The sequence below is a fragment of the Oncorhynchus mykiss genome, chromosome 9 (assembly GCF_013265735.2).
Source record: "Oncorhynchus mykiss isolate Arlee chromosome 9, USDA_OmykA_1.1, whole genome shotgun sequence".
NCBI lineage: Eukaryota > Metazoa > Chordata > Actinopteri > Salmoniformes > Salmonidae > Oncorhynchus > Oncorhynchus mykiss.
The window spans coordinates 42,063,046-42,089,062 of NC_048573.1; the positions used below are offsets into that span (position 1 = coordinate 42,063,046).

General features: G+C 42.7%; 3 protein-coding genes across 4 annotated transcripts; 1 reads left to right on the plus strand and 2 right to left on the minus strand.

Moving 5' to 3' along the window:
• Positions 1-2,138: 2,138 nt before the first annotated feature.
• Positions 2,139-11,297, plus strand: LOC110531180 (taste receptor type 1 member 1). Of its 2 annotated transcripts, XM_036988033.1 has the most exons (7): positions 2,139-2,993; positions 6,543-6,585; positions 6,760-7,063; positions 7,488-8,243; positions 8,429-8,650; positions 8,828-8,951; positions 9,706-10,631. In XM_036988033.1, exons 2-7 carry the CDS (start codon positions 6,569-6,571, stop codon positions 10,629-10,631), a joined length of 2,349 nt encoding a protein of 782 aa, XP_036843928.1. In that variant the 5' UTR covers positions 2,139-2,993; positions 6,543-6,568. The 2 variants fall into 2 exon arrangements, with proteins under 2 accessions (XP_036843928.1, XP_036843927.1); XM_036988032.1 differs by lacking the exon at positions 2,139-2,993 and having other exon boundaries at positions 5,838-6,585; positions 9,706-11,297.
• Positions 11,298-12,531: 1,234 nt separating this feature from the next.
• On the minus strand, positions 12,532-13,804 carry LOC110532116 (transcription factor HES-5-like). Its single transcript, XM_021615733.1, has 2 exons — positions 13,680-13,804; positions 12,532-13,554 (listed from the first exon to the last, which is right to left on the minus strand). Exons 1-2 carry the CDS (start codon positions 13,740-13,742, stop codon positions 13,099-13,101), a joined length of 519 nt encoding a protein of 172 aa, XP_021471408.1. The 5' UTR covers positions 13,743-13,804; the 3' UTR covers positions 12,532-13,098.
• Positions 13,805-22,285: 8,481 nt separating this feature from the next.
• Positions 22,286-24,257, minus strand: LOC110533012 (transcription factor HES-5-like). The gene is made up of 2 exons (XM_021617144.2): positions 23,887-24,257; positions 22,286-23,776 (listed from the first exon to the last, which is right to left on the minus strand). Exons 1-2 carry the CDS (start codon positions 24,055-24,057, stop codon positions 23,354-23,356), a joined length of 594 nt encoding a protein of 197 aa, XP_021472819.2. The 5' UTR covers positions 24,058-24,257; the 3' UTR covers positions 22,286-23,353.
• Positions 24,258-26,017: the final 1,760 nt, after the last annotated feature.

The following is a 26,017-nucleotide window of genomic DNA, read 5'->3' on the forward strand; positions in this document are numbered from 1 at the left end:
GGGGGATAATTACTGTCCACCATTAATACATGAAATTGAACATTTTATATTTTATATGGGCCAATTCAAAAATATCCTTGGTTGAGCAGCAGGCTCTTCCATCCCTTTCTCCTCCTTTACCTCAATCCTTTTCTCTCTTTAAAATCCCAAATAACAGAGAAATGTATTACTTTAGAATACATCATGTTTCGTTATTGAAATAAAAGTAATTATCTGAGCCTATTGGCTTTGGTTTGTAAAAGCTTTTTAAAACATTACATTTGACAGAAAACTACTAGAAATAGTCCTGAACCTCGAAAGGATTTAGGGCTTAATGTCAAGGTATTTGCGAAAATTGTTCTTGATCTAGCTACTTGGCAAAATTTGCTTGCTAAACACACGTAACTACACTAGGCTTCAAAGTGCTTGAGCTGTGCAACTATGGACAAGTGCTGATGTTGAAATCGAGGGGTGTCATAAAGATGTCACAATTGATAGACCATTTGCATCTTACAGTGGGGCAAAAAAGTATTTAGTCAGCCACCAATTGTGCAAGTTCTCCCACTTAAAAAGATGAGGCCTGTAATTTTCATCATAGGTACACTTCAACTATGACAGACAAAATGAGGGAAAAAAATCCAGAAAATCACATTGTAGGGTTTTTAATGAATTCATTTGCAAATGATGGTGAAAAATAAGTATTTGGTCAATAACAAAAGTTTATCTCAATACTTTGTTATATACCCTTTGTTGGCAATGACAGAGGTCAAACGTTTTCTGTAAGTCTTCACAAGGTTTTCACACACTGTTGCTGGTATTTTGGCCCATTCCTCCATGCAGATCTCCTCTAGAGCAGTGATGTTTTGGGGCTGTTGCTGGGCAACACGGACTTTCAACTCCCTCCAAAGATTTTCTATGGGGTTGAGATCTGGAGACTGGCTAGGCCATTCCAGGACCTTGAAATGCTTCTTATGAAGCCACTCCTTCGTTGCCCGGGCGGTGTGTTTGGGATCATTGTCATGCTGAAAGACCCAGCCACGTTACATCTTCAATGCCCTTGCTGATGGAAGGAGGTTTTCACTCAAAATCTCACGATACATGGCCCCATTCATTCTTTCCTTTACACGGATCAGTCGTCCTGGTCCCTTTGCAGAAAAACAGCCCCAAAGCATGATGTTTCCACCCCCATGCTTATGGTGTTCTTTGGATGCATTCTTTGTCCTCCAAACACGACGAGTTGATTTTTTACCAAAAAGTTATATTTTGGTTTCATCTGACCATATGACATTCTCCCAATCTTCTTCTGGATCATCCAAATGCTCTCTAGCAAACTTCAGACGGGCCTGGACATGTACTGGCTTAAGCAGGGGGACACGTCTGGCACTGCAGGATTTGAGTCCCTGGTTGCGTAGTGTGTTACTGATGGTAGGCTTAGTTACTTTGGTCCCAGCTCTCTGCAGGTCATTCACTAGGTCCCCCCGTGTGGTTCTGGGATTTTTGCTCACTGTTCTTGTGATCATTTTGACCCCACGGGGTGAGATCTTGCGTGGAGCCCCAGATTGAGGGAGATTATCAGTGGCCTTGTATGTCTTCCATTTCCTAATAATTGCTCCCACAGTTGATTTCTTCAAACCACGCTGCTTACCTATTGCAGATTCAGTTTTCCCAGCCTGGTGCAGGTCTACAATTTTGTTTCTGGTGTCCTTTGACAGCTCTTTGGTCTTGGCCATAGTGGAGTTTGGAGTGTGACTGTTTGAGGTTGTGGTGTCTTTTATACTGATAACAAGTTCAAACAGGTGCCATTAATACAGGTAACGAGTGCAGGACAGAGGAGCCTCTTAAAGAAGATGTTACAGGTCTGTGAGAGCCAGAAATCTTGCTTGTTTGTAGGTGACCAAATACTTATTTTCCACCATAATTTGCAAATAAATTCATTAAAAATCCTACAATGTGATTTTCTGGATTTTTTTTCTCATTTAGTCTGTCATAGTTGAAGTGTACCTATGATGAAAATTACAGGCCTCTCTCATCTTTTTAAGTGGGAGAACTTGCACAATTGGTGGATGACTAAATACTTGTTTTGCCCCACTGTATATGCTACTGTACAAGCAACCAGAGTACGCATGAAAAATTGTATTTTGTGACCTGTACAATTTGTTTGAAAATGACTTCATAAAAAAAGCATGTAATATAGCTTACTCTATATAGCTTACATGTCAGATTATCTACTTTGAACCTCAGGTGCTTTAGAGGCACTGGCTATAGTCATGAATAAAGGGGCAATATGGGATTGATACATCAGGTTTGTAAACAATGTGATTGTAAACATGGTTAAAACTATGATTGTGATCACATGGATGGTGCTTGCACACATAAGGGTGTCTATGAATTTGAGAGCGGTTACATTTTTCCAGACCCATATCCCTAAACTTTTTACCAAAAACAATGGCGGGGAAACCTTTTGTTGTTGTTCGAATTTCTGATTGCCCCATAAACATGCTATCCCTGAATCCGCTACAGTAGTATAGGGCCTTATACTATTGTGTATTATAAGATGTCATTTTTTAAATACGTTTTTCAAATGAATTGGGAACTAGCCTCCATGACACAGAATCTAAATTGACAAAGAATAACCCTAGATGCATTCGTTGCCTGTCTTCGTTGTCGATTCGGCCAAACATGTATCGTATGTGTCCACTTGCAGGTGGTGTGTTTGAATAAAAAAGAAATGCTCCCTTATAAAATGAATTACTCCATGAAGTATTCCAGCAACGTTTACGCTGCCATCTTGTCTGTTTCAAATATTCTCTCTTTCATTTAGACAGGTGGGTCCACCCCGAAGTGCCGCACGTCATGGTGACAATCACCTGTCTCGATCAATGAGAGAAGATTTGAGTTAGATGAGACAGAGCATTTTCTAAATTCAAGCTAACCACCTGCAACTGGACACGGACATTTTAGAAGATATACGTGTTATGCCGAATCGAGAACGAAGACCGTATCGCAAAATCCAGGTTAGTTGGAAAATCTACAGCTGTGTTTTTCATATGCAAACCTGTAACGCCCAGTAATGGATACCAAAAATCTTTGGTTATATCACATTATCTGGTGTACAATCTGTAGCTAGGAAGTATGGAATTTCCTTTATTTTGCTAAATCACTTCTGACCACAGTAGACTGCAAAGACATGACAGAAATACAGACCATAAATGCAAATCCTGGAGGTGTCAAAAAGATGATGTCATAATTAATAGGACCCCTGCACCTGGTCTTACAAGCAACCAGAGTAGGTCTATGCCTATTATTAATGACAATAAGCTAAAAAATAAATAAAAGAAGAATAATATGCTATTATTAGTATTATTATGCCATTGCTTCATACAATTATATATTGTATGATTTTTCAAGTGTGTGAACTTGTGTTCATGACACAACATAACTTTTAAAAAGAAAAAGCACAGTGTTTTCCCCTCTTCCATGGCCAGAAATGTTCTCAGTGAAAGTAACATGACACACATGGAAATCTTATTTTGCCAAGCTTGTACAGTGCTCTTACTTTACATGGTATTTGCGTCTGTAATAATGACGTTGACAAAATGTCAAATATTGCTGTCGAAACAAAGGGAAACTGTGGTCTCCTGTTGAGTTTGCAGATCCTGCAGCGTGTGATTATGAGGCAAATAGGCTATTAGTGGTTAAAGGTGTGTTTACACATGGCACAATCTTGGCCTCAAATGTCACCGTGGTTTTGCTGATGGACAGAGAATGGAAATTCAACCCGACCAGGAGCAATAACAACTTGAGGTAGGTCTCTAAATTGGCTGTATCTTGCCCACCACTCATGAAAAATGGAGCAGATGGTATGTTAAAAAGATTTGAGTACCCCGAAGAGGTGCTTTCCCCCCAACATATTTAGGGATTCCCAGACGGAAGCCACTCCTCAGTTAAAGGCTCATGACAGCCCGCTCTCAGACCATGAGAAACAAGATTCTCTGTTTGGATGAAACTAAGATTGAACTTTTTGGCCTGAATGCCAAGTGTCACGTGGCACCATCCCATCGGTGAAGCATGGTGGAGGCAGCATCATGCTGTGGGTATGTTTTTCAGTGGCAGGGACTGATAGACTTGTCAGGATCAAGGGAATGATGAACGGAGCAATGTACAGCGAGATCCTTGATGAAAACCTGCTCCAGAGCGCTCAGGACCTCAGACTGGGGGCGAAGGTTGACCTTCCAACAGGACAACGACCCTAGGCGCACAGCCAAGACAATGCAGGAGTGGCTTCGGGACAAGTCTCAATGTCCTTGAGTGGCCCAGCCAGAGGCTGGACTTGAACCCAATCAAACATCTCTAGAGAGACCTGAAAATATCTCTGCATACAACATGATAGATCTTGAGACGATCTGCAGATAAGAATGGGAGAAACTCCCCAAATACAGGTGTGCCAAGCTTGTAGCGTTATACCCAAGAATACTTGATGCTGTAATCGCTGCCAAAGTCGCTTCAACAAAATACTGAGGAAAGGGTCTGAATACTTATGTAAATGTGATATTTCCATTTTTTTGTATTTAATACATTTCTAAAAGCCTGTTTTTGCTTTGTCATTATGGGGTATTGTGTGTATATTGATGATGGATAAAAAATATTTAATCCATTTTAAGATAAGGCTGTAACTTGTAAATGTAATGTAAAATGTTGAAAAAGTCGAGGGGTCTGAATTTTTTCCGAATGCACTGTATATATTGTATGTGGGAGTCAGTCCATGGCAGAGCACGAACATCGTGCAAAGAGCAATGTGTGTAGCTCTTTTTAGCACAATTAGTACAAATTTTTATACTTTGAGTATACAGAACATTCAAGAAAATGGTCCACCACCCAAGTGACATCCAGCCAACTTTAGTAAAAATACTACCTAACTACTTAAGTAGTTTTGTAGGGTATCTGTATTTCACTATTTGTATTTTTGACAACTTTTACTTTTACTCTACTATATTCCTAAAGGAAATAATATACTTTTTACTCCATACATTTTCCCTGAAACCCAAAAGTACTCATTACATTCAAATGCTTAGCAGGACAGGTAAAATGGTCCAATTCTCACGCTTATCGAGAGAACATCCATGGTTATCCCTATTGCCTCTGATTTGGCGGACTCACTAAACACATATGCTTTGTTTGTAAATAACGTTTGGTTGTTGTAGTGTGCCCCTGGCTTTTCGTAAATGTAAAAAACAAGACAATTGTGCCATCTACTTTGCTTAATATAAGCTATTTGAAATTATTCATACTCTTACTTTTGATACTTAAGTATATTTAAAACCAAATACTTTTATACTTTTACTCAAGTAGTATTTTACTGGATGACTTTCCCTTTTACTTGAGTCATTTTCTATTAAGGTATCTTTACTTTAACTCAACTATGACAATTGGGAACTTTTTCCACCTCTCCACAACTGTGGGAAGCATTGGAGTCAACATGGGCAAGCATCCTTGTGGAATGCTTTCGACACCTTGTAGAGTCCATGCCCAGATGAATTGAGGCTGTTCTGAGGGCAAAAGGGGTGGGGGGGTGTACCGTCTCGACCTCTGAATGACCCTGCTGGTCATCTATGAACGTTTGAACATCTTGAAGAAGATTCTGGCCTTAATGGCCATGTGCTATCTCCACCCGTCACAACCAGAAGAGGACTGGCCACCACCCAGAGCCTGGTTCCTCTCCACGTTTCTTCCTAGGTTCCTGCCTTTCTGGGGAGTTTATCCTAGCCACCGTGCTTCTACATCTGCATTGCTTGCTGTATGGGGTTTTAGGAAGGGTTTCTGTATAGCACTATGTGACGTCTGCTGATGTAAAAAGCGCTTCATAAATGTATTTTATTTTATTTGATAGAACATAAGGCAGAGGGAACATAGACATGGTCCCTCATAACAAAACAGACAGAAACACTAAACCAGCTCGGATTTACATTGCTTTGACTGAAAGGTTAGCTACAATATGACATTTTGCATTGCTTCTAAGTGTGCAGTTGGCTCTCTTCTTCTCTCCTGCACCTTAGTGGCCCAGTCTGCACCTTGAGTCCAACATACCACCGATACTGCAATGTAACTACAGTCGAACACCATTTAATTGCACTGTCACTTGACTGTGATTGATATTGACACACCGGTCTCCTCTTTCATGGGCTATTACAATTATTCGGTTCATTTCAATGGAAAGCTAACTCTACTGTATGAAAAACAAATCTTAAAATGCAAATGTGCACACCCTCACTCCATCACCATCACCGGGAAAGATGCAAAACCCTCCACATCCAGATCCCCCTCCCTCCTTCTCTCCCTCCATTCCACCTTCTTTCCACTCCACCCATCCACCCTAACATAAGAAGAGGTAGATAGCCCGTAGTTCCAGTTCAGAGCTGAGGGTTGTTGAGGTTGCGGAATGGGTGTGTGTGTCGTCCTGGGCTGGTTGGTACTGGTCCTGACTGGCCACCAGCTGACTGAGGGAACCAGTCTGCAGCTTTCAGGGGACTACTCCATCTCGTGTCTCTTTCCGCTCCACAATTTAGCCACCTCCGGTTCCAACCTACCAGACATGGAAGCCTGCAAAAAGTAAGTCCAATGAAGATCTCACAAGAGGACGTTGTTTATCTATTTCCCTGGCATTTTAGTTCATTTTAGACCATCAGTGAGTTATTGTTGTTTGACTCAATCACTTTCTTTCAATAATGGATTTATGTTGTAATGTCTTTTTATTCTGCTTGCAATCAATGCACTCCTATTCAGAGGCAAATCTAATAAACATGGCTATCATTTGATACAAGCCATGAGATTCGCTGTGGAGGAGATCAACAACGGCACCAAAAACCAACGTCTTCTCCCAGGGGTGACGCTGGGTTACCAGGCGTATGACATCTGCAATACACCAGCCAGTGTCCTGGCCACTGTGGACCTGCTGGCCCAACAGTTACAGGGAACTTCAGGGAACAAGACGGGTGGTGACCAGAGAGCAGTGGCAGTGATTGGGCCTGATAGTAGCAGTTATACCTTTCCCCCGGCTGCAATGCTGGGCTCCTATCTGGTGCCACAGGTACATTGTATTTCCCAAGTTTGGTTATTGGTAACTGGTGAAACCAACGCTAATCTGTTTGCCCTCTAGACTGAGAATGGAACACATTTGTGACCATTTGTTTTTGTCTTCTATTGCTCTTCTATTTATATTTTTAAATGTCTTGCCTCCTATGATTTCACATTTTTTTCCATTTATGTGTCCTTTATTTTTTCTTCTTCCTCCTCCTCCTGGTCCCCCTTCTGGTCCTCCTTCTGGTCCTCCTCCTCCTGGTCCCCCTTCTGTTCCTCCTCCTCCTGGTCCTCCTCCTGGTCCTCCTCCTTCTGGTCCTCCTCCTTCTGGACCTCCTCCTTCTGGACCTCCTCCTCCTGGTCCTCCTCCTTCTGGTCCTCCTCCTTCTGGTCCCCTCTCCTTGTCCTCCTATTTGTGAATTTTCTTCTTCTAGATATCCTATGAAGCCACAAACGAATTGCTGAGCAACAAGCACCTCTACCCATCCTTCTTCCGCACCATCCCCAGTGACAGGAACCAGGTGGACGCCATGATCCAGCTGCTGGTCCGTTTTAACTGGACCTGGATCGTGCTACTGGGCAGTGATAACTCCTACGGCCTCCAGGGCATGCAGAGGCTCTCCCAACAGGCGGCCTACTACGACATCTGCATCGCCTACCAAGGAGTCATCCCCGACCTCACCTCGGCCACCAACCAGACCATGAGGAGCATTGTCAAGGGCATCTTGAAGACCAAGGTCAACACTATTGTTGTGTTCTCCAGCAAAAGCAAAGTTAGTGGGTTCTTCCCATTTGTCATAGAGCAGGGTGTAACTGGCAAGGTGTGGATAGGGACAGAGGACTGGTCAGTGGCCACTCTAGTGTCGGGGATACCAGGGATCCACACCATCGGAACTGTTCTAGGCATCTCCATCAAATACGCAGCCATAGCTGGGTTTGAGACGTTCGAAAGCCATGTTGTTTCAAAGTTACTTAGGGACACCTCCAATGGCATGATGGACCTGAGGGTTGACTGTTTGCAAAATACGGATCTCTATAGCATGGCAGTAAAAAACTTCTCTTTGGATGGCTATGATATGACATCCTCTTATAATGTTTACAAGGCTGTATATGCTGTGGCCCATGCCCTGCACCAAGCACTTGGTTGTGACTCAGGTGAATGCCAAAAGATTGAAGTACAACCTTGGCAGGTGAGTGTTTTCAAAATGAGGGTACTGAAGTCAAAAAGCCCACTCTGAAGAAAGTGAGCACACGTTCACGACACACTTGATATCGATGTGCTATTGGAAATCTACAGTCAACAATGTTCACTATCCCAGGCCTGTTACAGTCATGTTTAAATTGGCGCATGCTTTTCTTCCTCTCTCTCCCTCAGCTTCTGCCACTGTTAAAACAGGTGAGATTCTCTGTTGGGAACTCCTCTGTGTACTTTGATGAGAACGGAGACCCGCCCACAGGATATGACATCGTGACCTGGGTTTGGAGGGGAACAGAGTGGTCTCTCCGAGTGGTGGGCTCTTACACTCCAGACCCCGCTGACCTCACAGTGGACCCTGCCCAAATTGAATGGGCTAGTGACATTGACAACCTGGGAAAAGTATAGCCACAATATTACAGTATTTACACAGTAGTATTACAATCCATTGTCAGATGCAATTGCAGAATGATTTTGGGTAATATAATTGTAGAAACTAGTCATAGAGAGTGTAAACCATGGTTGCATGTGGACTTGGAAAACCTGTGTGTGTGTTGTTTTTATTGTGGTTGTATCCAGGAGGTGCCTCCATCAATATGCTCTCCAGAATGCCCTACAGGTCACCGGAAGCTGCAGACAGGACAACACAAGTGCTGCTTTGACTGCCTGGCCTGTCCTGCTCACACCTTCCTCAACAGTACTGGTGAGATTACTGTCACACACCCACTGGGCACATCCATAGTTCATCCTCTATCTGTAGTGATTTGAATTGTGCTGTTTAAAAGTGTCCAGCGGGTGGCGGATGTTGCCCCTCTCATAAACTGTCGCTATAGCAGGGGTGTCAAACACACTGCCTGGTGTCCAGTCTGGCCCATGGGTGAGTGAGGATTTTTTTTTTTAAATTAATTGTACATTTTTTGGGTGGGGTCAAAAAAATTGGGGAGGTAAAAAAAAATAGGAGGGGGGGGCAACAAACTCAATATATTTAAAATGACTAAAACCAAATCTAATATGTGTAGAAAAAACGATAACGATATATTAACAGTTTTTTTCACTGTCCAGCTCACTAATAATCACAGTGCACAGTCAGAGAGCATCAAAAATTCCCCAAAACGATGGATAGAGGACTATTTATAGCTCATTTTGACGGCATGGAAATATAACAAACTCCAGACCTCGTTGAAGACTGAATGCGGCCCCCCGGGGGGCAAAGATAGTTCAACACCCCTGATCTATAGCAAGCAGCTGGCAGTAGCACAACTAGAACAACAGTGATAGTGCAACTGTCTCTGATGGTGATCAGTGATATCTGTTTTTAAATCAATAGTAAGGATATAGGTTAACTCAATTCATGAATGTAAACACCTTCATCTTCTGAACTGGTTGAACTAAAATAAATCCTGTAAATGTTGAACTGACCCCAGCCTTGATGTTATGATAATAATGTCACTCTTTAGGATCTACCTGGTGTCAGGCGTGTGAGCTCCACCAGTGGTCCACAGAGGCGAGCAATGTGTGTCTGGATCGGACGGTACTGCTGCTGGCTTGGGACGCCCCCCTGTCTCTTGCCCTGCTGGTCCTCCTGGCTCTGACCCTGTTCATGACCCTTGGATCAGGGGTCGTCTTCCTCCTCAACCTGGGCACCCCTGTGGCCAAGTCGGCTGGCGGGCGCACCTGCCTGGTGATGCTTCTGGCCCTAACCGCGGCGGCCGCCAGCGCCCTGTGCCACTTTGGCCTCCCGTCTCGGCCCGCCTGCCTCCTCAAGCAGCCCCTCTTCGTCTTCAGCTTCACCGTGTGTCTGGCGTGCGTCACCGTGCGCTCCTTCCAAGTGGTCTGCATCTTTAAGCTGTCTTCCAAGCTGCCCCGTGCCTATGATACCTGGGCTAAGAACCACGGGCCTGAAGTCACCGTCCTTGTCGTGTCCATGACAGTGTTGTCGATCTCTGCGCTCCGGGTTGCTCTAAACCCCCCGTACCCCTCCCAGGACGTGGACTTCTACTCCAACTGCATTGTCACAGAGTGTAGTAACACCCTCTCTTTCGGTGCCATGATAGAACTAGCCTACGTCTCTGTGCTCAGCATGCTCTGTTTCTCCTTCAGTTACATGGGCAAAGACCTGCCAGCCAACTATAATGAGGCCAAATGTATCACCTTTAGTCTCATGGTCTACATGATCTCCTGGATCAGCTTCTTCACCATCTATTTTGTCACAAGGGCGGAGTTTGCCATGGCCATGCATGTGCTGGCCATAGTGTCCAGTGTGCTCGGTATTCTCGGTGGTTATTTCATGCCCAAGGTCTACATCATGGTGCTGAGGCCCAAAATGAACACAACGGCCCATTTCCAAAACTGTATTCAGATGTATACCATGAACAAACAGTGAGAGATATGTGTTTATCATAGATTGCCTTTTGTATTTCCGGATACTTATTCCCAATCCATTGCATAGGTAGATGGCTTTAAAAAATGCCATAGTACATGTTGCTCTACTCTTAGCTAAGGAGAAAGTAAATGTTGACCTTGCACATTTTAAATGTATGTATAATGTTCTCTAACATGGTTGTAATGTAGTTATGAGGTTAGCTTTCTAATGCACTCCTTTTCGACTTAGCTAAGTGTGTGTTTTTACTGGGGAGAATTCAGAAAACCAAAGCTAAACCTCTTTGGCAGCATCTGGTGTTGTGCTCTTTTTTCAGTGTCTGTGTGGCATATGTTTGGCCTCTCTTTACAAGAATAGAAAGTGGTAGCGTGGGCAGGCCATAGAGAGGTGCCTTGCCTTCTGTTGGTGTGAGTGCCTGCCTGTATGTGTGCCCTCTCACTGGGCATCTGTGGTGGCAGGTTTCAGGAGCTTAATGGGATAGCCTGTAAGCCTCTGATTTAAACCCAGCTATCCCAAAGACCCATACACATGTCCCATAGTTCTCGGTTTTCAATCTAAGTGTGTGACTCAATAGTCTATTTGAAGAATCTGCATATGATTATTTATGCTTAAATCAATGAATAACCTTTTCTTTGTATAGCGCTATTTGAAATAAATAAACCAACTAATAAAATGACCTAGTTTTCCTTCTTTGTATTTCATTAAAGGGAAATTCCACCATTTTTCAACTTCATAGTCATTATGAATTATTTTACTGACTTGCCTAGTTAATTTTAATTTAATGTTACCTTTATTTAGCTCCAGCACTGTACCAGTGTCTACGGTCTACAGGAAAACTGCACATTTCTACATTCTGTGGTTAAAAAGAAACCACTATGTGCTTCCATAGTGTAGTGGTTATCACATCTGCTTTCCACGCAGAAAGTCCTGGGTTCAAGCCCCAGGAGAACCATGCTTTATTTGACCGAGAGACTGAAAAACAGCTTCTATCTCAAGGCCATCAGACTGTTAAACAGCCATCACTAACATTGAGTGGCTGCTGCCAACATACTGACTCATCTCTAGCCGCTTTAATAATCAAAAATTGGATGTAATGTGTCACTAGCCACTTTAAACAATGCCACCCTACATTACTCATGTATATACTGTACTCTATACCATCTACTGCCCCTTGCCTATGCCATTCGGCCATCGCTCATCCATATATTTTCATGTACATATTCTTATTCATTCCTTTACACTTGTGTGTATAAGGTAGTTGTGAAATTGTTAGATTACTTGTTAGATATTACTGCATGGTCGGAACTAGAAGCACAAGCACTTCGCTACACTCGCATTAACATCTGCTAACCCTGTGTATGTGACAAATAAAATTTGATTTGCTTTGAAGATAAGAAGAAAGGTCCTAAAAAATGTCTTATTCGATGACATCAACAAGAATTAAAAGTTTAAAAAATGATTTTCAAAACATGCAATGAGTTTTTCTGCCAGGGGGACGCCATATTTCTGCTCCTCACGTCGCTGCAAATCTTTTAGTGTTTGAAAATGTTTTTACTTTTGATGGCATTATCAAAGTGCACTTTTTTAACACGATAGACACTGTTACCATATGCAGACACTGATATGGTGATGGAGATAATAAATGAGGTTTTAAAAGTGGTAGTATTGCACTTTAATGTGTAAAACTGTCTCATTTGATCATGCAAAACGTTCATACTTAAACCAAGATTCTTAGGGGGTAACCATTGCAAAAGTTAAATGTGGATTTTCTTACATTTGTTAGTCAAATTTGACAAGACATTTCATGGAGGAGGGTCAAATGAACTAGTTAGAACAAAATGTATGGAATGCAAGATCCACTACAATTTGGTCAAAAATCACAATCCCGGACAAAAGGTTATAATTTATTTAAAATTGATTGTAGTTTTATTGTCATTCAAATGTCATACATAGTTTTAAGAGCTTCTTTAAATGCAATATAAAACAATAACGGTACTATTACAAAGCCTACCAACATACTATTGCCTTTTATAAAAGATACATCCATAAGATAACAAAACAATGAATAACAATAGAGAAATATCCTCAAAGAATTGCTGTAAAAAATACAGTAGCCTATTGTAGATGCTGTTACATCTGTCATATAACACATAGACTCCATTGGAGTAAGAAAAAAATGCACATTTCACAATAATAGATCATAACTAAATTGTCAGCTATATTCTTCACTGCAAATGAAATTCTAATTTGATAAAACAAGTAAGAGAAAAAAGCATCCTTCACAAAAAAGTGACTACCCTCACATCAAATATGTGCCACACACATCTGTCCATCAATGTGATGAGAAAATAAGAGCTCAGGAAACCCACAACGTTGAGCAGGTTGGAAATGCATATTTCCTACACAGTGAGGGACATACAGTCCATTGTTTCCCTCAGGTTTTCGAGTGACTTCAGTCCACCGTCTTTCTCTACCAGGGCCTCCAGACTGGGCCTTTAGCTCCTGTGTCCTGGAGCGTGGTGTTGGTGTTAGTGGTGGGTCGGAGGGTGGAGGAGACTGGGGAGGTGGAATGGACCACTGGGTGCTGCTGGATGGATCTCTGGACCTGGGTGGAGAGCTGCTGCTGGAGCCCCTGAAGAGGTCCAGCCGAGGTGATGATGGAAGTGGTGTCTCTCTTGGGGCTTCCGGACAGGAACTGCAGAGACTCCCTCCAACACTGTGAATAACCCTCGCCGTAGTCCCTCTGAGATGGATCCGGCTGCAGCTGCTGCCTCAGGAAGCTCACGGTCATCTCCAGGATGTCGGCTTTCTCCAGCTTGGTGTTGGGGTCCTGTTTGTGGAACTCCTTCTCCAGGATGAGCTTGAGCTGCTCGATGCAGCCGTTGATGCGATCCCGACGCATCTTCTCCACGATGGGTTTCCTTATCTGACGCAGAGAAGAACATTTGATTAGTCTACAGCTCTAATATGACATAAATAAACTGAAAAAGCCACAATAAACATACACACTTTATACTGTATATACACATTGATTGAACATCATTTGCATACCTTAATGTCTTTTTCTGCGAACCTCAGGTGCTGGAAAGAGAAGTTGGTTGAACAGGGAGCCATGTCTGTAGGTGTGAGAGAGTGACAGGTCTGTCTGCTAGTTCTCTTGGGCCGCAGTGTGGTCTGGGCCCTCTAAGGGATCTCTCCCCCTTTATATAGCAGGAGATTACCATGACAAAGCCATGTGGCCCAGACCAGGCTGGGGTTCCCACACTACTGAGACCACAGGGCCGCCCATCGCAACAATAGGAGAAACATCAATAACTTGATGGATTATGGGGTAGTAGAGGCAACACAGAGATGTTTCCCAAGATAAACTATTAACTACTGATTAATGGATGAATAGGTTAAGCCATTATACATGCAATTAACATCACATCTCGGTTTTCATACCTATCAAATTAAAAAACTATGGCGTAAAAACAAGTTAAAAGCCAACACACTTCTGAAGGGAAGAGCCCTCTTAAAAGAGGGTCATTTATACCGTAAAAAAAAGATCTGAGTCATTTCAGAACCCTTTCATTTCTAACACAATCTCGCCAGTATAATTACAAAATAAAATTACTCTGGAGAGTTATCTTTCTCTCCAGACAATGTTATTGTCGTAATTAACCCAACATTAGTTGAATTGTCGCATAGTTTCAATAAAATACATACAATTTGGATACAATTCATATGCAGTCAGTACTGCAACAGTGTGGTTACAACACTTTTGAAAGTTAGTGGTATCGTAACCATTGGGCTTGTATTGTTATAAAAATGATGCTAATGCTAAAGGGTGCTCATGTCTGATGAAGAAGACATTCACATAGACACAGATGTCTGTCGCTGTGTTGGAATGTGGGAGTTACACACACTTACGTATATATCAAACCTTTTGTCACACACCCCACACACTTCGTCCAGACAAGTAGCCTCCACGTTGACAGACAGTTGACATATAACCATTGTGTTATCTATTGTCTGTACCTCTGTTCTCATTGGCTGTCGAGTGTGGGAAAGCTCATGACAACTCATGCCCACATGTGGATTTGTTGCCCCCCAGGAAAGATTCATTCTAGAATGCTTTGTCCCACAACAAGTGTTTTAGTGTATTTTTCCAATTCAAAGTATGACTGAAGAGGTATTTTATCTCGTAGACGGTAAATATCGTGGCATTAAATACAAAGAAGAGGAACTACAGTATAACATTGTAACTAATAAGATAAATTGTTACTTTCCCAAGAAAAATCCCAGAACTCTCATCTGTGTTCAATGTCGGACTATGTGCTGCTGGACCAGAGCGGGGAGACTGGGGACAATGCCACAGTCACTGGCAGAGTGCAATGGCTGTGTTTCAGGCAGTGCAAAGGTCACACATGTCTGGCCTGGCCTGTGGGCGCTGTGAGGAGACTACTCTCCCTAGTTTCCCACCAGTCCCTAGCACTGGGGTAGATGAGCTACAAAAGCCAGGCCGCTCCCTCAATGCCCCATTGGGAATGTTAATTGATCCTTTGTTGCAGGACAAACAGAAACCCTATGTCACAGACCATCTGGGAAAAAATCAAGTTAATGGGGCCTTGCACATCGACAAAGAGCTACAAGAGCGCCCTGTCTTCTTCTTCCACTTTGGCCTGGATGAATGTTGAACATTTCAATGGTGTTAAAACTACTCATAAAGGGGAATTTGTCCAACTACATCTATACAATAATATGTTTTAACTGTTAGCTAGAAATTCCCTTTTGGCTAGCTGTGCATTGATCACATTGATAGTGTGGGGAAGGGAAGATTTTGGCTAGCTGTGCATTGACCACATTGACAGTGTGGGGATGGGAAGGTTTTGGCTAGCCTTTGTCTGGGGTCTTTTAGTGTGTGTGAACAGTGACCCACCAAAAGATAGACAACAGTCAGTCTGAATTCCTGCCATACACTCTGGACTGCCAGGCATGTGGTGGAGTAAGGCAGGTTCCCATCAGCCCTGTGCCTTTGGGAGTGTGCTAGCTCCTGTTTCCCACACTCTCTGTCCATTCACCGGCCTCAATAAGGGGACAATAGAAGTGTGTCTTGTTACACATCACATTAGCCACGGTGTTTGATCTCTGGTTGGAGGGAGGGTGGGCTCCGTAATCACCGCCAGACCATCTGCAGGACTAACCCTGAGAAACTTCTTTCAAACTTTTTGCCACAATAAAAAGGATACGTATTTCTTGGCCCAAGCAAGTCTCTTCTTCTTATTGGTGTCCTTTAGTAATAGTTTCTTTGCAGCAATTTGACCATAAAGACCGGATTCGCGCAGTCTCAACTGACCAGTTGATGTTGAGACGTGTCTGTTACTTGAACTCTGCAAAGCATTTATTTGGGCTGCAATTTCTGAGGCTAATGAACTTATCCTCTGCAGCAGAGGTAACTCTGGGTCTTCCTTTCCTGTGGCGGTCCTCATGAGAGCTAGTTTCATCATAGCACTTGATGGTTATTCTGACTGCACTTGAAGAAACTTTCAAAGTTCTTGACATTTTCCGGAATGACTGACCTTCATGTCTTAAAGTAATGATGGACAGTCGTTTCTCTTTGCTTATTTGAGCTGTTCTTGCCATAATATGGACTTGGTCTTTTACCAAATAGGGCTATCTTCTGTATACCACCTCTACCTTGTCACTGGAGGTGTTAAACCAAGGCCTCATACCTTGGTTTAATGATAAACTGTAAGGTCTCCTCTCAGGAGACCTCTGTGTGTGTGTGTTAAAACCTGTCTTGAGTGTTGTGCCCTATCAGAAGGCAGGAAACCGCCTACGCTCATACTCCTCCTGTCTGGGCCCCACCATAGCTGTCTGAGGTTCTGAGAATACGACTGGTTTTCTGAGAACACAAGGCTGCCGCAAGCCTGTTGAAAACAGCCACCTGTCAGATGATACTTAGACTCGTTCGCTTCGTTATGACCCTATACTTGTGTCTTTGTGTTCCTTGACGTAATTTCTGTTCACAACTTGTAGACTTGCTTACATGCTGCTGTGCGGTTTGTTGCTAACCTTACTTTGCTACCTGCCAACTTTACGGTTTTTACTTTTTAATTACCGTTTTATATGTACATTTTTTACCTAGCTCAACTTTTTTCGTTCAACTTATTCACCCCGCTTTATCTGGACGTGGTTCGTCAGGACCTTCACCAGCCGAAGATAACATTAACATTAGTAACATTAACATTATGCCTTCTAATTGCAGTCGCTGTACTCATAATATACAGGAGAATGATCGCCTTATGGCAAGGATACCTGTGCTGCAAGCCCAGCTTCAGACGCAGTCGTTAGGCAAGGGCAATTTACTTGTAGGAAAGGATGAAACAGCGTCTGTGCCACCAATAAGTACAGATAGCCGTATAAATCCCCTCGCACAGTCCCCGAAGCCTGACAATTTTCTCATGGCTTCTGGAAGGAAATGCTGTAGGAATACTCTTTCACTCTCAATACTCAATACGCTCATTCAGCCAACGGAAACTTTCAACAGGTTCTCCCTATTAAGCAACGAGTCGGAGTCAGAGGCCGAGCCTTCTCTGGTCTCTATTCCTCCCATAACGGGGTCTGGGACGCTGAAGCCTCCCACCATAAGCTCTGACAAATGGAAAACCCTAGTCATTGGCGACTCCCTTACCTGCAGTATTAGACTTAAAACGAATCATCCAGCGATCATACACTGTTTACCAGGGGGCAGGGCTACCGAAGTTAAGGCTAATCTGAAGATGGTGCTGGCTTAAGCTAAAACTGGTGAGTGTAGAGAGTAAAGGGATATTGTTATCCAAGTCGGCTTCAACGATGTTAGGATGAAACAGTCAGAGGTCACCAAGCGCAACATAGCTAGAGCGTGTAAATCAGCTAGCAATATGTGTCGGCATTGAGTAATTGTCTCTGGCCCCCTCCCAGTTAGGGGGAGTGATGAGCTCTACAGCAGAGTCTCACAACTCAATTGCTGGTTGAAAACTGTTTTTGTAGATAATTGGCCCTCTTTCTGGGACTCACCCACAAACAGGACCAAGCCTGGCCTGCTGAGGAGTGACGGACTCCATCCTAGCTGGAGGGGTGCTCTCATCTTATCTACGAACATAGACAGGACTCTAACTCCACAATGAGAGCTGCTAGCCAGCCTGCCAGCTTAGTGGAGTCTGCCACTAGCACAGTCAGTGTTGTCAGCTCAGCTATCCCTATTGAGACCGTGTCTGTGCCTCGATCTAGGTCGAGCAAAACTTAACATGGCGGTGTTCGCTTTAGCAATCTCACTGGAAGACCTCCTCCATGCCTGTCATTATTGAAAGAGATTGTGATATCTCACATCTCAAAATAGGGCTACATAATGTTGATCCCTCACTTCAAAGGCAGTTATAGTCAATTAACTAATCACTGATCATAATCTTGATGTGATTAGACTGACTGAAACATGGCTTAAGCCTGATGAATTTATTGTATTAAATGAGGACTCACCTCCTGGTTACACTGGTGACCATATCCCGCAAAGGCAGAGGTGTTGCTAACATTTACGATAGCAAATTTCAATGTACAAAAAACCCCAAGACGTTTTCGTCTTTTGAGCTTCTAGTCATGAAATCTATGCAATCTACTCAAGCACTTTTTATATCTCCTGTTTACAGGCCTCAGCGTTCCTCACTGAGTTCCCTGAACTCCTATCAGATCTTGTAGTCATGGCAGATAATATTCAAATTTTTGGTGACTTTAATATTCACATGGAAAAGTCCACGGACCCACTCCAAAAGTCTTTTGGAGCCATCCTCGACTCAGTGGGTTTTGTCCCACGTCTCCGGACCTACTCACTGCCACATTCATACTCTGGACCTAGTTTTGTCCCGTGGAATAAATATTGTGGATCTAAATGTTTTTCCTCATAATCCTGGACTATCGGACCACCATATTATTACGTTTGCAATCGCAACAAATAATCTGCTCAGACCCCAACCAAGGATCATCAAAAGCCATGCTATAAATTCTCGGGCAACTCAAAGATTCCTAGATGCCCTTCCAAACTCCCTCCACCTGCCCAAGGACATCAGAGTACAAAACTCAGTTTACCACCTAACTGAGGAACTCAATTTAACTTTGCGTAATACCCTAGATGCAGTCGCACCCCTAAAAACAAAAACATTTGTCATAAGAAACTAGCTCCCTGGTATACAGAAAATACCCAAGCTCTGAAGCAAGCTTCCAGAAAATTGGAACGGAAATGGCGCTACGCCAAACTGGAAGTCTTCCGACTATCTTGGAAAGACAGTACCGTGCAGTATCGAAGAGCCCTCACTGCTGCTCGATCATCCCATTTTTCCAACTTAATTGAGGAAAATAAGAACAATCCAAAATGTATTTTTGATGCTGTTGCAAAGCTACCTAAAAAGCAGCATTCCGCAAGAGATGATGGCTTTCACTTCAGCAGTGCTAAATTCATGAACTTCTTTGCTGAGAAGATCATGATCATTAGAAAGTAAATTAGGGACTCCTCTTTAAATCTGCGTATTCCTCCAAAGCTCAGTTGTCCCGAATCTGCACAACTCTGCCAGGACCTAGGATCAAGGGAGACACTCAAGTTTTTTAGTACTTTATCTCTTGACACAATGATGAAAATAATCATGGCCTCTAAACATTCAAGCTGCATAATGGACCCTATTCCAACTAAACTACTGAAAGAGCTGCTTCCTGTGCTTGGCCCTCCTATGTTGAACATAATAAACAGCTCTCTATCCACCGGATGTGTACTAAACTCACTAAAAGTGGCAGTAATAAAGCCTCTCTTGAAAAAGCCAAACCTTGACCCAGAAAATATAAAAACTATCGGCCTATATCAAATCTCTCGTTCATCTCAAACATTTTTGAAAAAGCTGTTACGCAGCAACTCACTGTCTTCCTGAAGACAAACAATGTATACGAAACTCTTCAGTCTGGTTTTAGACCCCATCATAGCACTGAGACTGCACTTGTGAAGGTGGTAAATTACCTTTTAATGGCTTCAGACCGAGGCTCTGTATCTGTCCTCGTGCTCCTAGACCTTAGTGCTGCTTTTGATACCATCGTTCACCACATTCTTTTGGAGAGATTGGAAACCCAAATTGGTCTACACAGACAAGTTCTGGCCTGGGTTAGATCTTATCTTTTGGAAAGATATCAGTTTGTCTCTGTGAATGGTTTGTCCTCTGACAAATCAACTGTACATTTTTGTGTTCCTCAAGGTTCCGTTTTAGGACCACTATTGTTTTCACTATATATTTTACCTCTTGGATGTCATTCGGAAACACAATGTTAACTTTCACTGCTATGCGGACGACACACAGCTGTACATTTCGATGAACATGGTGAAGTCCCAAAATTGCCCGCCCTGGAAGCCTGTGTTTCAGACATAAGGAAGTAGATGGAGGCAAATGTTCTACTTTTAAACTCAGACAAAATAGAGATGCTAGTTATTGGTCCCAAGAAACAAAGAGATCTTCTGTTGAATCTGAGAATTAATCTTGATGGTTGTACAGTTGTCTCCCAAACAATTGTGAAGGACCTCAGCGTTACTCTGGACCCTGATCTCTCTTTTGACAAACATATCAACTGTTTCAAGGACAGCTTTTTTCCGTCTACGTAACATTGCAAAAATCAGAAACTTTGTCCAAAAATTCATCCATGCTTTTCTAGGTTAGACTAGGTCTAGGTTAGACTACTGCAATGCTCTACTTTCCGGCTACCCGGATAAAGCACTAAATAAACTTCAGTTAGTGCTAAACACGGCTGCTAGAATCTTGACTAGAACCAAGAAATTTGATCATATTACTCCAGTGCTAGCCTCTCTACACTGGCTTCCTGTTAAGGCAAGGGCTGATTTCAAGGTTTTACTGCTAACCTACAAAGCATTACATGGGCTTGTTCCTACCTATCTTTCCGATTTGGTCCTGCCGTACATACCTACATGTACGCTATGGTCACAAGACGCAGACCTCCTTACTGTTCCTAGAATTTCTAAGCAAACAGCTTGAGGCAGGGCTTTCTCCTATAGAGCTCAATTGTTATGGAATGGTCTGCCTATCCATGTGAGAGACACAGACTCGGTCTCAACCTTTAAGTCTTTATTGAAGACTCATCTCTTCAGGGGGTCCTATGATTGAGTGTAGTCTGGCCCAGGAGTGTGAAGGTGAACGGAAAGGGACTGGAGCAACGAACCGCCCTTGCTGTCTCTGCCTGGCAGGTTCCACTCTCTCCACTGTGATTCTCTGCCTCAAACCCTATTACAGAGGCTGAGTCACTGGCTTACTGGTGCTCTTCCATGCCGTCCCTAGGATGGGTGCGTCACTTGAGTGGATTGAGTCATTGACTTGATCTTGCTGTCCTGGTTGGTGCCTCCCCTTGGGTTTGTACCGTGGGGGAGATCTTCGTGGGCTATACTTGTCTCAGGATGGTAAATTGGTGGTTGAAGATATCCCTTTAGTGGTATCCTGCCTGTTGGCCCTGTCCAGGGGTATCGTCGGATGGTGTCTCCCGACCCCTCCTGTCTCAGCCTCCAGTATTTATGCTGCAATATTTTATGTGTCGGGGGGCTAGGGTCAGTCTGTTATATATGGAGTATTTCTCCTGTCTTATCCGGTGTCCTGTGTGAATTTAAGTATGGTCTCTCTAATTCTCTCTCTCTTTTTCTCTTTCTTTCTCTCTTTCTTTCTCTGTCTCTCTCGGAGGACCTGCACCCTAAGACCATGCCTCAGGACCTGGCCTGATGACTCCTTCCTGTCCCCAGTCCACCTGGTCGTGCTGCTGCTCCAGTTTCAACTGTTCTGACTGCGGCTATGGAACCCTGACCTTTTCACCAGACGTGCTACCTGTCCAAGACCTGCTGTTTTCAACTCTCTAGAGACAGCAGGAGAGGTAGAGATACTCTGAATGATCGGCTATGAAAAGTCAACTGACATTTACTACTGAGGTGCTGACCTGTTGCACCCTCTACAACCACTGTGATTATTATTATTTGACCCTGCTGGTCATCTATGAACATCTTGACCATGTTCAATGTATAATGTCCACCCGGCACAGCCAGACTGGCCACCTCTCATAGCCTGGTTCCTCTCTAGGTTTCTTCCTAGGTCCTGGCCTTTCTAGGTAGTTTTTCCTAGCCACAGTGCAATTGTATTACTAAAGGATCATTTTTATACTTAAACAAAGAGTCTGTGTTTCCTTTCTACTACCAATATGTATAAGTTTGATAATTATGTAGACCTGATCATCTGTTGAAGAAATTGACCAACAAGACAACACAACTGATTGGCTCAAACACATTAAGAAGGAAAGAAATTCCACAAATGAACTTTTAACAAAGCACAACTGTTAATTGAAATGCATTCCAGGTGACTACCTCATGAAGCTGGCTGAGAGAATGCCAAGAGTGTGCAAAGCTGTCATCAAGGCAAAGGGTGGCTACGACATTGAAGAATCTCAAATACAAAATATATTTTGAGTTGTTTAACACTTTTTTGGTTACTACATGATTCCATATGTGTTATTTAATAGTTTTGATGTCTTCACTATTATTCTACAATGTAGAAAATAGTAACAATAAAGAAAAACCCTTGAATGAGTAGGTGTGTCCAAACTTTTGAATGGTTCTGTACATAGGTTTTGTCCAACCACAAATCAACAATAGGTTTCAAGGTTTTGGTTTATCAATCAGGAACCAATATTGAACTGACATCTCTATACCTTTAGGATAGGTGCTCCTCACAATCTAAATTTAGGTTTGTGAATATAGTCAATCAACCAATATGTTTTATATATTAACTAGAGTGGTCTTCTTTTTAACTTTGTGGATGACAAAGTTAGCCATACTACTGTTGTAATCAGAATGGATGTGGGTGGAGAACTTTGTGTAGATATATGACTCCGTACGACAGAGAAGATAAAACCAAAAATGCAATTTTAAGAAACGTACAAGTTTTTAATTTATTTTCGAACACTTGATGGCATGTCACTCCAAATGGAATGTCATTTAAACCAATAAAGGCAAACAAACTTTTCACAGAAAAGCTTTTTTCTTTACAAAACCTTTTGTGGAATACACAAAATCTCTTTAGGAAAGGTGTATCTTCGAAGTTACAATGAACTTTTTAACATATTCTTTGAACAATGAATACTGTATTATCAATGACATTGATTTTACACAATCATAACATGATTTACATTCAGTGTAGATCCATTGGATCCATTTGTGTGATAATGTAGCTACATCAAATTGATACATTTTATCATTCAATGACAAAGAGTTTGACAAATTCTAACAAACAGGTGGTCACAGACCCAAAGAGTAGCAACTCAACATGGGTTAGAAATACAATGCAAGTATGTTATTACAATAATTTAACTCTGTACTGTCAGAGTTAAGGTTCTCAAATGAGAACATCAAATAAGAGAAACACTGTTATTAAATCAGTGTACATTTTCAAATACATAGTATGTATCCAGACCAATCTGAATCATTTCATAGAATCCTTCCTTTCAAAGGAATACTGGCGAAACATGCCCTTTCTTCATCTGGATGAAGACTAATGACATAGCATCTCTTGCCAAATGCAGAAGAAGTAGACCTCTGTCACTCCGAACACCACTGTCCATGCTTGTCAAAACATACACTGGCCTGTCTAATTCCGTTTGTCTGACATGAAAAGGTCTGAAGCGTTGCTCTACCAGGGCCTCCAGAGCGGATGGGAGATGGGTCTCATCACACCCTTGGTGGTGGCCTGGTCTATTGGGGAGCCCAGCGGGGAGAGGGACCTGGGAGCCTGGCTGTGTTGGCTGGATGTCTGCAGGCTGTGGAAGTGGGTCAGCAGCCTGCTGTGGGACTGTGTCTTCACCTCACACTGCGACAGGAAGCTGACAGCCTCCTGCACACAGTGAGAGTAGCTACCATTGGCTACCACGGTGGAGGAACTCCCTGCCTGCTGCTGTCGGCTCAGGAAATAGACGGTCATCTCCAAGATATCAGCCTTCTCCTGCTTGGAGTCAGGCTGCTGCAGGAGGAACTCGGGAGCCAGGAGGGACTTGAGCTGCTCGATGCTGGTGTTGATGCGATCTCTGCGCATCTTCTCCACAGCTGGCTTCTTTACCTGCACAAAGAGAAAACAAGGAACAGTTTAGTCAACTTGCCATGTATAATTAACAGCAATAGAATAAGATTGAAATGTACTGTATGAATGTATTCAAAGCATTTGTTTACCTTAGTAAGTGAGAGGTTCTGCTCAGAGTAGGTAATCTGTCTAGTCATTGTTGGTGCCATGGCTGTGGCAGTCGTAGTTCTGTTGAGCTGAAGTCTCAGTAAAGAGCCAATTGGATATGTGCTGTCTTCCCTCTGGTTCTCCCTCCTATTTATACTCCTAAATCTCCACATGAATGTGTAGGTCTTGGGCTTGTTGGAGTTTCTCACAGCCTTGAGCCAATGGGAGGGCTGGGAGGGGCATTGTGAGATCCGTGCTGCCACATGCTCAATGAAGTATTTATTGCTGGGAGGACAAAGAGTGTGCCTCTCGGGAGCAGGTTGATAGAGCACACAAAAAACTATACATACCTTGGCCTAAACATCAGCGCCACAGGTAACTTCCACAAAGCTGTGAACGATCTGAGAGACAAGGCAAGAAGGGCATTCTATGCCATCAAAAGGAACATCAAATTTGACATGACAATTAGGATCTGGCTAAAAATGCTTGAATCAGTTATAGAACCCATTGCCCTTTATGGTTGTGAGGTCTGGGGTCCGCTCACCAACCAAGAATTCACAAAATGGGACAAACAAAAAATTGAGACTCTACATGCAGAATTCTGCAAAAATATCCTCAGTCTACAACGTAAAACACCAAATAATCCATGCAGAGCAGAATTAGGCCGATACCCACTAAATATCAAAATCCAGAAAAGATCTGTTAAATTCTACAACCACCTAAAAGGAAGCGATTCCCAAACCTTCCATAACAAAGCCATCACCTACAGAGAGATGAACCTAGAGAAGAGTCCCCTAAGCAAGCAGGTCCTGGGGCTCTGTTCACAAACACAAACAGACCACACAGTGCCCAGAACAGCAACACAATTAGACCCAACCAAATCATGAGAAAACAAAAATATAATTACTTGAAAAAAAACAGAGCAAACTATAATGCTGTTTGGTCGTTAACAGAGAATAGAATACCTGACCACTGTGAGCATAGCCTTGCTATTGAGAAAGGCCTCCGTAGGCAAACCTGGCTCTCAAGAGAAGGCAGGCTATGTGCACACTGCCTACAAAATGAGGTGGAAACTGAGCTGCACTTCCTAACCTCCTGCCAAATGTATGACCATATTAGAGACACATATCTTCCTCAGATTACACAGATCCACAAAGAATTCGAAAACAAACCCAATTTTGATAAACTCCCATATCTACTGGGTGAAATACCACAGTGTGCCATTCACAGCAGCAAGATATGTGACCTATTGCCACAGGAAAAGGGCAACCAGTGAAGAACAAACACCAATGTAAATACCACCCATATTTATGTTTATTTATTTTCCCTTTTGTACTTTAACCATTTGTACATCATTACAACACTGTATGACCATTGTAATGTCTTTATTATTTTGGAACTTCTGTATGTGTAATGTTTACTGTTCATTTTTATTGTTTATTTCACTTTTGTATATTATCTACTTCACTTGCTTTGGCAATGTTATCATATGTTTCCCATGCCAATAAAGCCCCTTGAATTGAATTGAATAGATGGGGAGGGAGAGGAAGGCTGGGAGGGAAAGGGAGGGGAGGGAGGGGGGCTGACATGGTGTCGTTATGGATCTGAGAAAGTGGTGACCCCAGAGGAAGGAGTTTGCTCATCTTCTGCCATTATCACAGAATAAAGAGTGAGCAAGTGTTTCGGGACAGGGCACAAATACAGTAGGTGTGAGACTGAGAGATCTGGGGCAGGGCTGTGAGTCTAACAGCACATGGAGCTACTGTGTTGTCCACTAGCTTCATGGAGCAGGTTGTTTCCAATAGCCTAAATTGTTCATATCCATGAGCTATTCAAAATCCTTGGGTCTTTGGTGTAATGTCATGTAAAGATGTAATGATGTAATGATAGGACAACATTTATCTATCACTCCAGTGTTTCATTTGCTAAATTGTAATTACTTCGCTACTATGGCCTATTTACTGCCTTACCTCCTCATGCCATTTGCACACACTGTATATAGACTTTTTTTTCTCTATTGTGTTATTGACTGTACGTTTGTTTATTCCATGTGTAACTCTGTGTTGTTGTCTGTGTCACACTGCTTTGCTTTATCTTGGCCAGGTCGCAGTTGTAAATGAGAACTTGTTCTCA

Coding starts and splice junctions, on each gene's coding strand:
- LOC110531180 (XM_036988032.1), top strand. CDS start 6,416: ATGGGTGTGTGTGTCGTCCTGGGCTGGTTGGTACTGGTCCTGACTGGC. Junction 8,651..8,827: donor ACATTGACAACCTGGGAAAA/GTATAGCCACAA, acceptor GGTTGTATCCAG/GAGGTGCCTCCATCAATATG. Junction 8,952..9,705: donor CACCTTCCTCAACAGTACTG/GTGAGATTACTG, acceptor GTCACTCTTTAG/GATCTACCTGGTGTCAGGCG.
- LOC110532116 (XM_021615733.1), bottom strand. CDS start 13,742: ATGGCTCCCTGTTCAACCAACTTCTCTTTCCAGCACCTGAGGTTCGCA. Junction 13,555..13,679: donor TCGCAGAAAAAGACATTAAG/GTATGCAAATGA, acceptor TCTCTGCGTCAG/ATAAGGAAACCCATCGTGGA.
- LOC110533012 (XM_021617144.2), bottom strand. CDS start 24,057: ATGTGGAGATTTAGGAGTATAAATAGGAGGGAGAACCAGAGGGAAGAC. Junction 23,777..23,886: donor AGAACCTCTCACTTACTAAG/GTAAACAAATGC, acceptor CTCTTTGTGCAG/GTAAAGAAGCCAGCTGTGGA.